At 41.6% G+C, this 17149-nt stretch overlaps 1 protein-coding gene across 1 annotated transcript in view; it reads right to left on the bottom strand.

Moving 5' to 3' along the window:
- Positions 1–15833, bottom strand: part of doc2a (double C2-like domains, alpha) — a 63090-nt gene extending 47257 nt beyond the window's left edge. Inside the window, exons 1-3 of the mRNA XM_034711634.1 lie at positions 15603–15833; positions 12381–12488; positions 12203–12289 (exon numbers count right to left, since the gene is read on the bottom strand). Of these exons, the coding sequence (XP_034567525.1) occupies positions 12203–12260 (58 nt within the window). The 5' untranslated portion in view covers positions 12261–12289; positions 12381–12488; positions 15603–15833. The remainder of the gene's footprint in view (positions 1–12202; positions 12290–12380; positions 12489–15602) is intronic.
- Positions 15834–17149: the final 1316 nt, after the last annotated feature.

The following is a 17149-nucleotide window of genomic DNA, read 5'->3' on the forward strand; positions in this document are numbered from 1 at the left end:
TTAAAACCAGAACTGCTGCTGCCAAACACTCAGTATGTTTACATCTACACATCCAGTTGCAAATAGCAGAATGAGCGTTTTTATTTAAACTGCTCTGCCTGCCGTCTCTCGCTGCTCCCCCTGCAGACCGCTCTACAACCCTCCTCCACCCGTGCTCCTCCTTTCTGCTGTGTCTGATTTTATCAGTATTGTCACTGATGCTCGCTCTGTTCTGTACCCTGTGGGGTCTTTGCTGCTGCACTCCCTTGGCTTATCATGTATGCACATGGAAGATATGGGAGGTGTGCTCTCCCCACCTCAGGCTTTAGCATACCACATCGGGAGCTCCCAAACCAGAGCCATATCGTCAAATGTAACTTATTACATGCAAATAATACATTATTTTAACACGAGTGGTCCTGACTGACCTGGACTTTAACATCCCTGGCTTGAATTAGTCGGACTAACACACCAAGTTAATGCAGTTAGGGATTGCTTTTCTCTTGCACGCTTACAAACTGGCCTCAGTGTCCTGAGAATGCTCCACAGTTCTCAAGGTGGGCTTTGACCCAGAAGTCAAACAGCATAAATGAGCAAAAGGAAGCAGGGTAGTAAACAAAACCTCAAGAGAATAAGAAGAAGAAGGGAAGTAAACAAGACGAAGCTATGGATTATATGTACCAAAGGCACAGAGCTCTCCCTTCAACATACGTCCTGTTTGCCTCTTGCTAACTGTTAGTCGATTGTTTGGCGATGCTCTGGTGCACAAGTTTCTCTCTCAATCAGCAACAGTTTGCAGGGAGCTGGAATGAGAAACAGCCACAGCTGCTTTCCTCTCTCTAATTTCAAAGAGAACAAAGGGCCCTCTAAGATCCTCCCAAAGGACTTCATTAGACCAAGACAGAGGTGATCCATAAAGGAGGTTTCCACTAGAACAATATTTTGTACTTCTCCTAAATGTACGCCTAAAATATGTTTTCAGTGAAGCGTGCACAGCTGCACTGATGAAAGCTGTCATATTAATAAAGAAACATATCCAGACATCAACAGTTCCACTTATAGATTTGCATATCAGTCGGGACTAACGGCCTTGGCTGAACTCTGCACACTCTCTCCAGTTGTTTCTCTCTGCGGTTATTACTGATGTGACCCTTTCAGTATTCTCCTCCTGTTGCTTCTGCAGAGTCTGGAGCTTCTCCCAGCATGCACTGAGCAGAGGTGTTCAAATCAAGACAGATTCAGATGATTATTGCTAAACATTTCCTCAAACTGCTTAACCTCGCCGCAGTGACCGACCTCCGCTGCAGCACGGCTTAACTCTAACTCCACCGCCTCGTGTTGTAGCTTCGTCTTCTACATCTGCAGCAGAATAAAAAAAACATAATCTAATTAATTCACTCCTCCTGCCAACGTTTTTTGGGTGTCTCTGGGATCTGACATCCTCCAGTCACTGAAACACCACATTATAATTCATACCCAGCAACAGCTGCATGTAAATCAATACTGCCTCTGCACTGACACAGACCTGATGGGGCTGGCTGTTTGAAGGAGGTGCATTCGCAGAGAAAAAGAGAAGAGGTGTCAGAAGCATTTCCTGAAGGGAGGCGAGGGGGGGTAGAGGAGTCTTCTGCAGAGCTATGGCTTTAATAACCAACAAACGATCTCATACTCAGAGCAGAGACACAAGTGCAAATGAGAGAAAATGATCATTCCCCTTCTTTCTAAATTTCTCCTTTTGTGTTAATACGGCGCATATTTTCATATCTCATTGTGGAAGTTAAAGAAAGTATTCTAACCCAGGCCCTGAGGGTTTGAGATACTTTACCTGAGAGACTGTAAGCACTGAAATATGACTGCATCTGTGCAACAGTTTCTTAATGACCCAAGTTTGCACCATCATGCTAATAATACATCCTGCAGATCACCGTCTGGCTCTGCACAGACAAACAGCTAAATCAAAACAGCTAAATCCAAACCTCTATTTACAGATGCAACATAAAAATGAAGGATCTGGGCTCAGGGGTCTGGATTTTCAGCATGGTGAGTTTTCTGTTCAGTACGTTTGAGGTCCAAACAGTCTCGACCAATCACACGTCAGCTGGCTGCTGGAAAAACAGCCTGTGTGGAAAGCAAAGGCAGGCAGAGCACACACGGTCAAAACAACATCCTGGCTCCCATTGACAGTAATCTGAAGATGATTTATTTCATTCTTTTAAGAGATACCTTCATCCAAGTGCAGAAAATAATCTCTTCTAGATTCAAAATATTCACTTAAAGCAACAAATCTCCTCAATGTTATGTTGTTAGATTCCCTGACTTCCTGGAATGCATCAGAAACAAACGAGCTGAGAGACTACAGTCCTCATTGCAGTGGTTGCAGGTTCGACTCCCAGCCTCTACCATTTGCTGCATGTCTTCCCCCGCTCTCTACTCCTCATAATCCTTGTCTCTCTCAAGCTTTCCTATCCAATAACATCCAAAATGCTCAAAAACATCATTTCAAAAAGAAAAGAAACAATCCAGCAAACCTCTCTTCAACGATCATTTTTCTCCTCTTGAGAACCTGACCTGATCTTTACAAATCAGCATTTTGATGTTGTTATTTCAGCAAACTGAAGACTTTAAATTGTAAGTAATTTACAAGAACATCCTTTTTTTTATCAGGTTCATGACTGAGGTAAGCCAGAGTGAAGCCTCTGTGTAACTTACTATTTACAGTGAAGCTGAGACCTGCTTGAGACAGATGAGCAGGCACTACTCCAGAGGAGGGAGACTTTACAGGGTTTGCTTTGCAGACATAAACACCACACAGAAAAGGAAGGTTTGTCTGGAAGTCGTCTAATGTGAACATAAATTACTGCAAAGCTGGAATCTGTTCCTGGAGGCGTATATCGCATTATGTCATCAGACGCTCGTGTGTCCTCAGATCGGTATAACCCTAGACTTCATGTTTTTAAATTGGTAATACAAAATGAATAAAGATATAGTAATCCTCAAATGACAATATGTGGTTAGACTTTTCTACTTACTTACAGAGAGTTCAATACTTCTGAAGACGCTTTCACTTTTTAAACTCATGACTTCATCTTCAAGACTTCAAGGAATTTAAAGATTAACATACTGCTAATAAATCAGAATAGACTACTTCACTGTTGAGTTATTAAAGTGTCTTTGTAGACATGATGATCACAGTAAAGTTACCTCTCTTTGTTGACGCTTCAGTCACGAGCCTTTAAAACACGATGCTCTCACTGAGACAAAGTCCTGGACGAGCAAACCGTCCAGGACTTTGAGATAAAACTACTCAGATGATTTTGTTTAACTTTCTTTTAATCGATTATTGAAGCTGAAATGTAGATATAAACTGTAACACTCAGACTGAAGTGGATTTTGAATAAAATGAAGTAAACACTCAGCAAAATGAAAAACTAAACGGATCATAAACAGCATTTGTCCACAACTGATGCGCACACACAGCAGCCAAATTTACAGAAACACAGAAGAAAGGAAAGATTTTAAAAAATCACAACACTCTTTAAAGTACGTCGATATTAAAAATATGTATAAAAGCAAAAATCAGACATGATGAATAAACAGAGAGATAAAAGATGGAGTTCTTACCTTTGATTGTGTGAGTGGAGAAGATTCCTACACAAACAAGTGGATGTCAGTGCACGAGGGGTCCGCACTAACAGGTGGTGAGAGAGGCGGCTGAGTGGTCGAGAGAGGGAGGGGGGAGAGAGAGAGAGAGAGAGAGAGAGAGAGAGAGAGAGAGAGAGAGAGAGAGAGAGAGAGAGAGAGAGAGAGAGAGAGAGAGAGCTCTCCTTGTAATAGATTTGGACTTTTAACTCTTTCTCTTCCTCCTCATGTCGCTGAGATTTTCTGTGTTTAATATCCTTTGTGCAGAGCTTCACATTCATCTGAAATGTCAACAGTGATGAAGGTCTTTCTTTAATCACACTACACATGTATTAGATTAGCTCCCTCCCTCCCTCCCTCCCTCCCTCCCTCCCTCTCTCTCTCTCTCTGAATCTTGCAGATTGTAGGGGAGACCAGAGTAACATAACGTGCCAGCAGCAGCAGCAGCATCCGTCTTTCTTTTAATCTCTCTATAATTTGTGCTTAATGACGCCTAATGATACATATGTGCATCCCACACACATACACAACCATGCATAGATAGAAACTCCTCCCTCTCAGGAAAGGGTGGAGATGATCTGGACCCCCACTGCTCCTCTCTCCCCCTCCTCCTTAGTTAACCCTCTTCTTCTTCTTCTTCTTCTCCCATGGTCAGACAGACAGATCAGCATCCCATGGGTGAAGGGACTCCTCATTAAAAAAACCTCCTCCTCCTCCTCTTCTCCTCTCCATCTCATCCTCCCACACACTCTCTCCTAACCCACCCATGCATGCCGAATGGTTTAGGGAACCCTGAGATGATTTCTTTCATTTTTCATCGATACCTCTCCTCTCTCTGAGGTGTAACGCGATATAAAAGCCCCGCAGGCCGCTTCAGAGGGAAATAAAAAACATCCACTGCTGCTGCTGATAACGCTGCAGGGGCTGGTGCTGTAAAACCCAGATGGAACAATTTCATCCTTTTGCAGTTTCAACAGGCTCACAGAGGAGTTTGACCAAAGCAGAGCATGCTGGAGGAAAGCCTCTCACGATCTCTGCTGCTGAGAGAAAACAGGGTGTTTATTCGGGGTAAACAAGACCGGGGGAAAAGAGGAAGATTTCATTTAGAAACCAGGTGGAAAGCTTCTTCTGGGTGCCTCTTAATTTAGGAGAAATTAATCAATCTTTATCTTTATACCTCCTTGGGTAGAAATGGATAAAGAAACAAGAAGCAGGTTCAGCTTCAAAGCTCTGCCAGATGGTTCCCTCAACAAAACCAAAGTTATTTACATTCACTGTCGATGTGAACCGAGTCCCCACTGGAGCACGCCGTGGAAAACATCAACTTCTAGCCTCTAGATTTTTGGCGCATGAGACACGAGACTCGGTTCTTACAACAGCAGAATGAACGGTCTGCGTCCTGCAGAGAACATGCTTCCTGAATCAATCAAACTTTATTTATACAGCGCCAAATCCCAATCTTTACAAACACGGCAGGTCTAGACCGTACTCTATGACCCAACACCAAGACCAGATCGGATCCAGTCCCATCTTCCAGACAGGACTCAGACTGATCTCATCTTAATCCACCATGAGCAGAGCACTTTGCAGCATTTAGCAAGTTACAGTGGCAAGGACAAACTTCCTTTAACAGGCAGAAACCTCCAGCAGGACCAGACTCATGTTAGACACACATCTCCTGAGACCGTGTTGGAGAGAGGGATAGAGGGAGATGAAGAGAGAGAGAGATGATAGTGGGGAGACGGATAGTAGTAGTTGTAGCAGCTGGAGTCTGGACCACGTCCACAGCAGCAGAGATCCAGAGGAACCTATGAGACAAGGGAGCTCAGGGACTCCAGAAAGGTCTAAGAAAAGAGAGAAGAGAGGGAGACCAGAAGAAAGAAAAAGAGGAGAATAAATGGTGAAGGAATGACAGAAGGAAAGGACGGGATGAGAAACCTCCAGCAGGACCAGACTCATGTTAGACACACATCTGCTGAGACCGTGTTGGAGAGAGGGATAGAGGGAGATGAAGAGAGAGAGAGAGAGAGAGAGAGAGAGAGAGAGAGAGAGAGGAGAGAGAGAGAGAGAGAGAGAGAGAGAGAGAGAGAGAGAGAGAGAGAGAGAGAGAGAGAGAGAGAGAGAGAGAGAGAGAGAGAGATAGAGATAGAGATAGAGATGATAGTGGAGAGATGGATTGTACCTACGAGACAAGGGAGCTCAGGGACTTCAGAAATAGAGAGAGAAAGAAAGTGCATTTGTAACATGAGCTAAGTTATGTTACTCCCATTAGACTCTCAAACCCATCCGTCCTCTCCGGTGCCCCTCGTATGTTCACTATCTCGCTCTGAAGAGGTCACTTTCCTTGTTTCTTTTCATGCATCATTTTTAATAAGACCACTTCAAGTGGCCTCAAGAGCGTTTTATGGTATGTAGCTCATTTATTTATTTCTACACACATCTATTGTCTTTTTTATCAAGGCTAAGATTTATGTATGTTTGCATAATTATAGCTACAGCTGAGTTTACCCTGCAGAAAACCAAAGGGCTGCTAAAGACCGAATCTACAGCACGATTAGGTTTGTTGTTGATGCATTTGCGTCGGCTTTTGCAGCAAGTTTCTGTTGGACTTTTGCATGTGTTATTAACTTTGCAGCAATTCCAAATTTGCAGCCTGTTTCTACACATTAACATAGTTGGGGCCGTCACTTGTTGGCTGGCTTACGTCCGGCAATTAACCAACACTGTAGGCATTCAGGATGATAAATATTAAAGTGCAGAGTTCAGGGATAGACACTGGGCTTCAAGCCTGAGACTCGCTGTGTCTTCATTAGCAGCTCTGACTGCCTGTGTTGATTGTGTCAGACTAAAATTGCAGTGAGAAATGAAGTGACACAAAGAGCAGCAGAAGAATGAAAACAGGTAAGTTGTGAATATAACAGGTTACTGCACGGCTCTGACCTCTTTCAGGTGAATCATCTGCTGCATCAATGCTGATTTATTATCTGGAAGGAAGTCGAAAATGATGCAAAAATGTTCCTTTTTTTCTAAATAAAAAGACTTTCTGGACTACACCTCTGTTCACAGAGTTAGGAACATTAACGCTGTCATCCTCTCATGTATGTAATGTGAAGTAATTCACAGCAGAGGAAAACAGGAAGCCCATCATTTCCTGAAGTGTTTTCCATTAACGTGATTATTCCTGCAGGTATATATTAGTGTGGTGAAGGGTCTGCTGTGACTCCATGAGAGGAGGATGAGGAGGTGGAGGTGGGGTTAACAGAGAGGAGAGGTATGCAGATGCAATTAGACCTGAATGGTTATTGTCTCATATCTGGTGGGCCATTAGGGTTAATGACACTCAGGCTGCATAATACATGACCATTCCATGCGCAGCACATGAACAGAGGAAGGAGGCTGCAAGGCTGGTTGATATGTTCAATGGTCTGACTCATTATTATGAATAATTAACAGAATCCTCAGCGTTTCGTTGGCCATGAAAATCATCTTCAGGGAGTCAGCGAGAGGCAGGAAAGGTGTTCCACTAATTTACCTTCTCCCTTTCTCACAGGACCTTGATTAAACCTTCGTCCATCAGAGGGCAGCAGCAGCAGCAGCAGCAGCTCCAGCGTGAGGCCGTGATGATGAATGATTCAGTGTGCCTGCTGGGTGAATCCGTTTGTTTAGCAGAGTCGCTCGCATTGTGCCAACACGAGCGCTCGCTGTAGAGAAGTGAAGCCAGGAGAGAGCAGAGTTTCTGCAGGAACGTGGGAGTGCAACTGCAACTGTTTCCCCTCAGTTCTTGTAGTAGTACACTCACATTGTGCTCTTTTTCTGAGGCTTGGTGTTTTTGGACTTTTCTTCACAGAAACTCAGACCCGGGTGTTCGATGAGAGCCGAGGAGGAGAGCTGCAGTGAACGCATCACGTGGCTTTAAAAATGGACGCCTCAGTGGGAGGACAGAGAGAGATCCTCTGAAGCCTGGTCTATAGAGGTTCTGTGTTGAATCTACACTGAAGCATACACAGTCGGACCAACACATGTAGCCTGACGTGCACCTTCTCAAAAACTTAACTACACTTCGAAACAGCGCAGACCACAAGCCCTGTGATTGGTCCGCTTGGTTGCATCGTAATTTCCTGCATTCACACGATGTACGGTATCACTTTACAGCCGTACATCACGTCTCTTCTCTTTTCTTCTTCACAATAACTGCAGTATGATCACCTGCAGCTCAACATTGATCAGATCCAACCCTGACATGACACAAATGTAGAAAAAATTTCATAAAATGTAAAAAAAAGTTTCATAAAATGTGAGAAAAAAACAGAAAAAAAATCATAAATGCAAAATATTTCTTGGCAAACAAAAACATTTCACAAAAAGAATTTTATGAAACAAAAAAATACTCAAAAATATGTAAAAAAAACACAAAAATATTTAAAGAAATGCAAAAATAAAATGTCCTGAATGCAAAATATTCTACTGACTTTTTTGAATTTTATTAATTACATGCATTTTGTGAAATGTTTTATGTTTCATTAATCATTTTCACATTTTGTTCCTTTTTTAAATAATAAAAAAAAAAAATTTAAGTTATATTTTTGCTCATTTTAATAATAATAATAATAATAATAATAATAATAATACATTTTATGTTGGGTGCCTTTCAAATCACCCTAGGTCACCTTACAGATAATAAAAACATTCATCATTAAAACATCATAAAAACAAACAAACAAACAAACATTAATAAATAAAAACTAAAAACCAGTGAAGTGCAGAGAGTCCAGTTAGATTGAATATGCCAGTTTGAACAGGTGAGTTTTGAGTTGGGATTTGAATGATGTTATGGAGTCAGACTGTCTTATGTGTGTCTCATTTTGCCTTTATTTGATAGGACAGCTGAGGAGAGACAGGAAATGTGGGGATTAGAGAGAAAAGGAAGACATGCAGGAAATGGTTGACCGGCTTGGAATCAAACCGACAAGGGCTGCAGCCTCTGTATGTGGGGCGCTTAGACCGCTAGACCCCCAGCGCCCCACATTTTGTTCCTTTTTGTTTTGTATTTCACGAACTGCTTCTGCATTTTAATGGTAATGAAATGTTTGTGTGTTTGACCTTCAGGGCCACCGTACTGCTCTTTGATCCCAGAAAGCTGGGAGCATAAAGCTAACTTAGCATGCGACAGATAAATGCTGCCATCATCGCCCAGTTTTGTTTTGTAATCCATCACCCTCGGAGCATCAACAAAGAGCGACTCATTTTTATTCATAAAGCACCTTTCATAGGAAGGTGACAGAAAACAGCTACAGGTTAAAGTGGAGAGGAAAGGGATATCAAATACTTCATAATAAAACCAATGAAACTCATTTCAAGATTTTGTTTGTAAGAAATAAGTAAAAAAAATATTGATTTTATATATTTATTGATGTATTTATTATTATTATTATTATTATTCTGTTTGTTTGTTTTGTGTGTCATGTCTTCTTTCTGATCCGTGAATCCTTCCTGCTTCCTTATTTTTAAGATAACATTTCAAAACACATTGGATTGGACTCTAGTGGTTCCCACTGTATGATGTGTTCTTGTTTGTCTGTGAAAATATATAACTGGTTAACATTTGCTTCCTCTTGGCCACATCATCAGCCGCCATGGAGTATCATTCCATTGTTATGCTGATGACACACAGTTATACCTCAGGACAGACACCACTCCCTCTACATCCACTCCACCCACATCCACACTGACCGCCTGCCTGGAGGAGATAAAGGCATGGATGGACCAAAACATCCTCCAACTCAACAGTTCCAAAACCGAAGCCCTCTTAGTTGGCACCCCCCACCAGACCCAGTCATCTCCACTTACCACCATATCCTTTACAGGCCACAACATTCCCCTCTCATCCATAGCCACAAATCTCGGAGTCAAAATTGACCCTCACCTCACTTTTGAAACTGTTGTGGAAGTTTTTGCCGTTACTTCTTGGTGAATAATGAAATAGAGACTTCTGCCGGCCAACAAGGTTTTATTTTCTTTGCAAGGAAAAGGTCAGTCAACACCCGAGCGGTTGGAATGAAGAAAGACCTCGAACATGGGGAAAGCTCGAACATTTATACCTGAGGACCGCCCCCTAAGGTGTGTTTCGCACCCTTTGTCTGTTGCAGGTATCTGCACCAGGATGGGATTGTGTATTCATCAAGGAGGTTTCAGGGTCTAGACGTCACAATTTAAAACACAATGGGACCTAGTGTCTTGATGAGGGGTCAAGAGATGGGGCGTCTCGGGCAGTTGACCACAAAGGAACGGATTTTACCATTACAAAACCCACATCAATAACATCTGTCAAACCTCCTTCTACCACCTCAGAAACATCTCCAAACTCCGCCCCTCACTCTCTCTCCCTGATGCAGAAAAACTGGTCCATGCCTTTGTCTCCTCCAGGATTGACTACTGCAACGCACTTCTCATCGGGAGTCCCTGGCAGAAGCCTTCATAAACTGCAGTTCATCCAGAACTGCGCAGCCAGGGTCCTGATGAGAGTGCGTAAACACGACCACATTACACCCATCCTACATTCACTCCACTGGCTCCCTGTCTCATACAGAATCGAATTCAAAATCTCTCTACTCACACATCAGTGCATCCATGGACACGCCCCCACATATCTGAAGGAACTGCTACACCCACAAACCACCACAAGAACCCTCCGTTCCACCAGCACCAACCGCCTCCATTGCCCCCGCACCAGACTCCGCACTATGGGAGACCGGGCTTTTTCATCCGCTGCCCCGCAATTGTGGAATGCTCTCCCTGACCACCTGAGAGCACCACAGACTACTGACTCTTTTAAAAAGGGACTAAAAATGTTCCTATTTCAGAAAACTTTTTCCTAGTTTTTATTTTCCTGTTTTTTTTCCATAGTTTTTATCTGACCTTCCACAGTGCTTTTAACAAGTGTCTGCATTTTACTGTTTGTTTTTAACCCTGTTTTTATTCTTACTGCCCTTTTATTATGTCCTGTAGCACTTTGAGATTTGCTCCAAATGTAAAGTGCGTGATAAATAAAATTCATTATTATTATTATAACATGCACTTTTTGAATGATGTATACAGCAGGAAAACCTAATAAAAATCACATTTTCAGAGCTGCCTTGAGCTCTGAAAATGTGAACAGGCTAGTTTGTCTAAGCAACTGGTTGAAACAGAGGGAGGCGAAATAGGCATGGAGGTATTGTGAGGCCAATGGGTTTGTTATTTTTTGCACTCACTAAAATGTTTATTGCACTGTTATAGCGCAACTGCACTGTTATAGCCTAATGTACAAAATAAGTTGTGCTCAGGGTATTTTGAGTTTAAAGGAGATTTAAGCCTGTCAAATGACCTTTTATATTTCTGGTAGTTTTACCAGAAGAAGAGGAAGTAGAAATTGCACTTTATGTTGAATTGTTTGTTGTTTTTGTTTTTGTTTTTTACCATTTGAAGGCAAAACTGTTATGAAAAAGTACTAAAGTACTTAAAAATTGCACTTTAACTTTGGGTCAATTCAATTTTGGCCAGAGATATTTTCTTTCTCTGATTTGAATTGAAATGCAATTGAATTAATTTTTTCAGACGTTAAAAGAGCTTGGGTTTACAGTATTCATGCCTGTGTCTTTTATTTGATTCAGTGTTCTACTAAAATCCATTTAAATTAAAAAATGTTGCTTTTGGGGGCAAATATTGTTATGCGATTAATCGAGATTAATTAATTACAAAGCCTCTAATTAATTAGATTATTTTTTTTAATCGAGTCCCACCCCTAAAAAATATATTTCAAAATATAAAACCATTACGATCAAATCCATTAAATAAAATCTGATAAATACCAGAAAAATAAAATATTATAAAATCAGATCAAATATAAGAAGACAGAATAAAATAAAATAAATAAAAATGATGTTAAAAAATTGTCATAGTGGTAATAATTCAGTCCAGGGCTAAAAGGAAATTACTTCAAGTTAGAAGCCAGATTAAAAAGGTAACAGCACACACACACACACACACACACACACACACACACACACACACACACACACACCATGGAGCCAAAGTTTTGTTTTGTTGTGACAGTATTGATACGGATCACTAAATCTCCACATGCTTTGAATGACATGAGTAAATAAAACCTGGAGAGGTTGTTCTTAAATGTTTCCAAGGACACAACAATTTGGCCGAACAAATCCCAGACCGCCCAAAAATGTGTCCTCGGGACTGAATCAGTTTTTAAAAGAGACCGCCCTGACTCTCTCTCTTAAAGTCTCAGTGCCCCCCCTTTCAAAGCTGTCCCTTTCCTCTTTATCAGCCAGTCGCTCTGAAACTCTGCTCCCTGAGGTGATGCTATCAGCCGTCCAAACCTTCAACTCTGTGTGACATTTGAAAGTTTCTCCTCTTGGCCCCCCGACCTCTCTTCACCCACAGCTCTGTCTTTTTCACTTCTTACAATCTGATTTGATGTCACTGAACACAACAGGGAGTCTCTCTAAAGGTTTGTCTCTGCTGTCTCAGTTTGCAAAACCTTCACACCTTACTCCCTTAGAACTAATGCCCCTCAGTGCTCACCCACCGGAGACAGCAATCCTTCGTTTCCAGCAGAGGACCTCTTTGATCGAAGCTGGACTCATGTCTGATGAAGCCAGCAGAAGCACAGCATCTATAAAACAGTAAAACCAAACAGATAAGGAGACAGTTTTTGTGTATTTTTATGGGAAAATAAAAAACAAGAGAACTTAATTTGAGCTCACTTTTGTTAAGCCGATATTTGTGCAGTAGTTAATCCTCTAAGACGTCACTCAGTCTGTGGGTTTAACTTCACTTCCATCTGAGACTCCATCAGTCTGTTTCCTCTGCAGCTGAGAAATAATTAAAAAGGCATTAACAGACGAAACTCATGTAGCAGTCATGCTTTGGATAAAACCTCTACAGCGTCCAAGAGTTGTAAAATGTTTCACACAGAGGAGGTTTAATATTTTGTCGCGGTTCCACCAAATGTTAAAGTTTTGGATGCACCGTGACTTCGTTAGGAGGGTCCAGTGTGAGTCAGAGGACGGTAAAAATGTGGTGCATTGTTAAAAAGTTGTGACATGAGCAGCTGATGCAACCAGAGAGAAAGAGCGGTAAACATGTCATCGCTGAAACATACAGCGTCTGAGTTTCTGAGACAGTTCAGCGGTTCTTCATTCATGCTGGGTCGCGTGTCGTCGCTGGATCCTCTTCTGGTTCTCCAGTTTCAGAGCAGGTCTAGACCGTACTCTATGACCCAACATCAAGGCCGGATCAGATCCAGTCCCCTCTTCCAGACAGGACTCAGTCTGATCTCATCTTAATCCACCATGAGCAGAGCACTTTGCAGCATTTAGCAAGTTACAGTGGCAAGGACAAACTTCCTTTAACAGGCAGAAACCTCCAGCAGGACCAGACTCATGTTAGACACACATCTGCTGAGACTGTGTTGGAGAGAGGGATAGAGGGAGATGAAAAGAGAGAGAGAGAGATGATAGTGGGGAGACGGATAGTAGTAGTTGTAGCAGCTGGAGTCTGGCACGTCCACAGCAGCAGAGATCCAGAGGAACCTACGAGACAAGGGAGCTCAGGGACTCCAGAAAGGTCTAAGAAAAGAGAGAAGAGAGGGAGACCAGAAGAAAGAAAAAGAATAAATGGTGAAGGAATGACAGAAGGAAAGGAGGGGGTGAGAAAAGGAGACATAAAGGATGAAGAAACGTGAAAAGATCAAAGAGAGAAAGAAAGAAAGGAATGAAAGGAAAAATGAATAAAGGGAAGAAAGGAAGGAAGGAATGAAATAATAGAGAAAAAGAAAGACAGGATGAAATAAAGAAAGAAAGGAGGAAGGAAAGAAAGTATGGAAGGAAGAAGGAAGGAAAGAAACAGGGAATGAAAGAAAGAAGGAAAGAAAGAAAGAAAGAAGAAAAATAAAGAAGGAAGGAGAAGGAAGGAAAGAAGTGAAAGAAAGAAAGAAATAAAGCAACAATGAAAGAAAGTAACAAGGAAAGAAAGAAAGAAAGAAAGAAAGAAAGAAAGAAAGAAAGAAAGAAAGAAAGAAAGAAAGAAAGGAACAAGGAAACAAAGAAGGAAAGAAAGAAAGCAGGACGGGAGGAGGGAAGGAAGGAAGGAAGGAAAGAAATCCAGAGGAACCTACGGGACAAGGGAGCTCAGGGACTCCAGGAAGGACTATGGTTAGTAACTTTGTTTTCACACTGTCTCTGAAACCTGTACGTCTCTGTTGTTTGATTTCCTCACACTCTGTCATTTCTTCTCATTAAAGAGGTGATGAGCCTCATTATCAGTCTGTACATGTTCATTCGTCCTGTGTGGGTTGAATTTGTGGGCGTTTGTTTTTAAAGGTGGGCTCTGAAGTGACTCATGAAGGTGGTGAGGACGAGTCCCCGGTGTTTCCGTGGGGTCAGGTCCTCTTTGTCCTCTCTGTTGTTTGTGATCGCTCCCTCTGAGCCTCATTACTCTTTACTTCCTCTCTCATCTCCGACGCTGCGGTTTCATGGCGCTCTGAAAAAATTCATAATTGTACCTCTGAGATTTTCTGCGGCAGCGGCGAGTAAAAGACTTGATTTAATTTTAAAGAAAAGAAAACTACGTTCATGTCCGCTTCCTGTCCAAACTCATTAACTAAGGAGGCGGGTGGAGACGGGTGGAGACGGTGCTGCAGCTGTTTTAATGCAGATCAATCAACGCTGTGTGTTTACGGTCGTTGAAGCGTGGGGAGGTTTGAGCTTGTATTGTAGCCGGTGTCACAGCTGATTCAACATTTAATAAATATGTTATATTTTCCTGAACTTGGATAAAAAGGGAAGCTGAATGCAGCGCCCTTCAAGACAACTCTGAAAGATCATGAGCTTTTTCCTCCCGCTGTGAGGACGCTGTGTTGGAACAACAGCAGAGAAATGAAAGGATGTGGAAGCTTTACAGAAAAGCTTCTGATCCGCGGTTTCATGCAGGGGTGTAAAGTGCATCGTCCTGCATCACCTGTTGATCTGACGACCTTTGCACAGTTTGACTCGTATTGTTTTACTCAAACATTATTGAGGTTTCTGACTCCAGAGGAGAGCCTTCTGCACCTCCTCTCACCGCCGCTGCTCTCACACTGACAGAGTTCAATTTCAACCACAAAGCTTCAGATTATTAACGTGCAGAGCTGTTTATCCAGTGTAGTGTGAAGTCCAGACATGATACCATAGACGTAGGAGTAGCTGCAGCTCCATGCAGGGCAGAGAGAAAATACCTTTCTCTTGTCCTCATCTGTCCTGTGTCACGGCTCCAGACTGTCTCCACACCTGTGTCTCTAACAAGCTTCCTCATATGGCCTCACACTGTAGAGGTTTCATAAAGACTCTCTGCAGCAGACTCATAACAATAAATCATGTTTCACAGCAGCTTTGTGTTGCCTCGTGTTGAATCACATACAGGTTGTATTCCTAACGTAACACCCTCCAGAGGCTGTGTTGCAAACGTAAGCTGAATGACTGAGGTGCAGGTTCTCTTTGTGCACATGGGCAGCATGATGATGTGAGTGTGGAATAAGAAAAAGAGCATTCTAAAGAAGTTCAAGGATTGAAAACTGGACAAATGAAGGAGTTCATTAAGGAATCCAGTTCTGCAGTTTTCAAGCCCCTAAAAAAAAAAACTAAAACACTGGAGCTCAGCGATTCTGCGATTGAGCCTCACTGGTTCTAATTCATTGCTCGTTTAAATCACATCACTGGTGCAGCAATAGGGCCTCTGAATGATGCTGAACTACACAAAAATGAAAAATCTCTCCTGTCAGTTACTTGTGAGGCTGGCTGAACAAGCGAAGAGGTCCAAAGTTTCACCAAAGTGAAAGAAAAGCAGGAAGGGGAATGCAAAGTAGTTTCTTACAAGGCAGGGACACAACCTCCTCTCTGAGCACGTCAGCCTCCTGCATCACATTAAACCAAAAGAACAGTTCCTTGTACCTTCTTTGGGTTCCTGACTCTGTCAGCTCTGCAGGACAGTCCTCCCCCTCCACTCACTGCAGACGTGGTTATCACACCTGTAGCTGGCTGTGTTGATCTGCTGGACTCTGCTGGAGGTGTCTCTGTATCCTCAGTGTTTATGATAGAGGAGGGATGGTACCACCACACAGAAGTGTCTCCCCCTCTGGTTTTTATTCTGGAGCTGGGGTAAAATCAACAGTCCACAGTCACCATGCTGCAAGGACACACATCTTCAGCTCAGGAGGATTTTCCTTTCCAGTAACAATATATTGCAGTCATTAAATCAAGTCTCTGTGACAGACTGAGTAAAAAAAGATGTTTTTTTGTAGTTCAAGTATTTACAACATTTTGAAGTTTTGGACAAACAACAATACCAAACATTTTAATCACATTAAAACTACAGATTAAATGCATTTCTGCCAGTTACACACTCCCCTTTCCTCATGTTTCTATACCACAAACATGAATTTAAAATTTAATTAAATTTTCCAACTTGTATGAACTTATATAAACTTATAATTAACATTACCTACCTGGTGTAAAATCAACAGCACACAGTCATCATGCTGTAAGGCCCCATACCTGGGGAACATCATGTTCCATGACAACATGACAGTGACGTCAGAACGCGACAGCTGTCACTTGCTGAGCTAGCTAGCATTAGCTCAGCATGTAAACAAGCAGCTCGTGAATAAAGTTAATATTTCCTCCCGTGAGAGTCTTTAACTTTAAAGTTCTAGTCGAGTTCATAGTTTAAATGTAAGGGACTGAAAGCTTCTGGAATAATTATAAATTATTGAAAACTAAACATTATGACAGCATTACAGACACACACCTTCAGCTCAGGCAAGTACGGTGGCCGGGTTGGAGCCCTACCGCTGCAGTTGCGCTGATGACCACCAGGGGGCAACAAAGTGAAATAAATATCCTACTTTACTACATCAGTATTACTGATTTGAGATAAGAGATAAGATAAGATATTACTTTATTGATCCCCCGGGGGGGAAATTCAGTTGTTACAGCAACCCAGACATAAGTACAATCAAGAAAGAAGTTTCAATAAGTACAAAATAAGATAAAAAAAAACCAAGTACAAAATAAAAATAAAAAATAAAACAAAATAACATAAAATAAATAAAAAATAAATAAATAAAATAGAAATAAGTAAAATAAAATAGATAAATAAAGCCAGAATACAATTTAGATATATACAATGTTACAAATGGAATTTAAATTAAATAGCAGTAATTAAAGGCAGTATTAAAGAAAAATGTTTCAGTAGTGACAGGTTGACATGGTGTGATTATGGTTGGTAATGACAAATTAAGCAATAAATAGAAGAATATTTGTATGTAATATGACCATGGGTTGTACTTAGAATAGTAATGTAATTTAACAAAATATAATATAGCAAGTTAATTATATAATACAGTATATTATACATTATAATGCCAGCAGCAGTCAAGAGAGAGTTCAGGATGGGATGATGGAGTGTGACAGACAGAGCAGGGATGTTATGGATCTGT

Source organism: Notolabrus celidotus, chromosome 20, assembly GCF_009762535.1.
Source record: "Notolabrus celidotus isolate fNotCel1 chromosome 20, fNotCel1.pri, whole genome shotgun sequence".
Taxonomy (NCBI): Eukaryota; Metazoa; Chordata; class Actinopteri; order Labriformes; family Labridae; genus Notolabrus; species Notolabrus celidotus.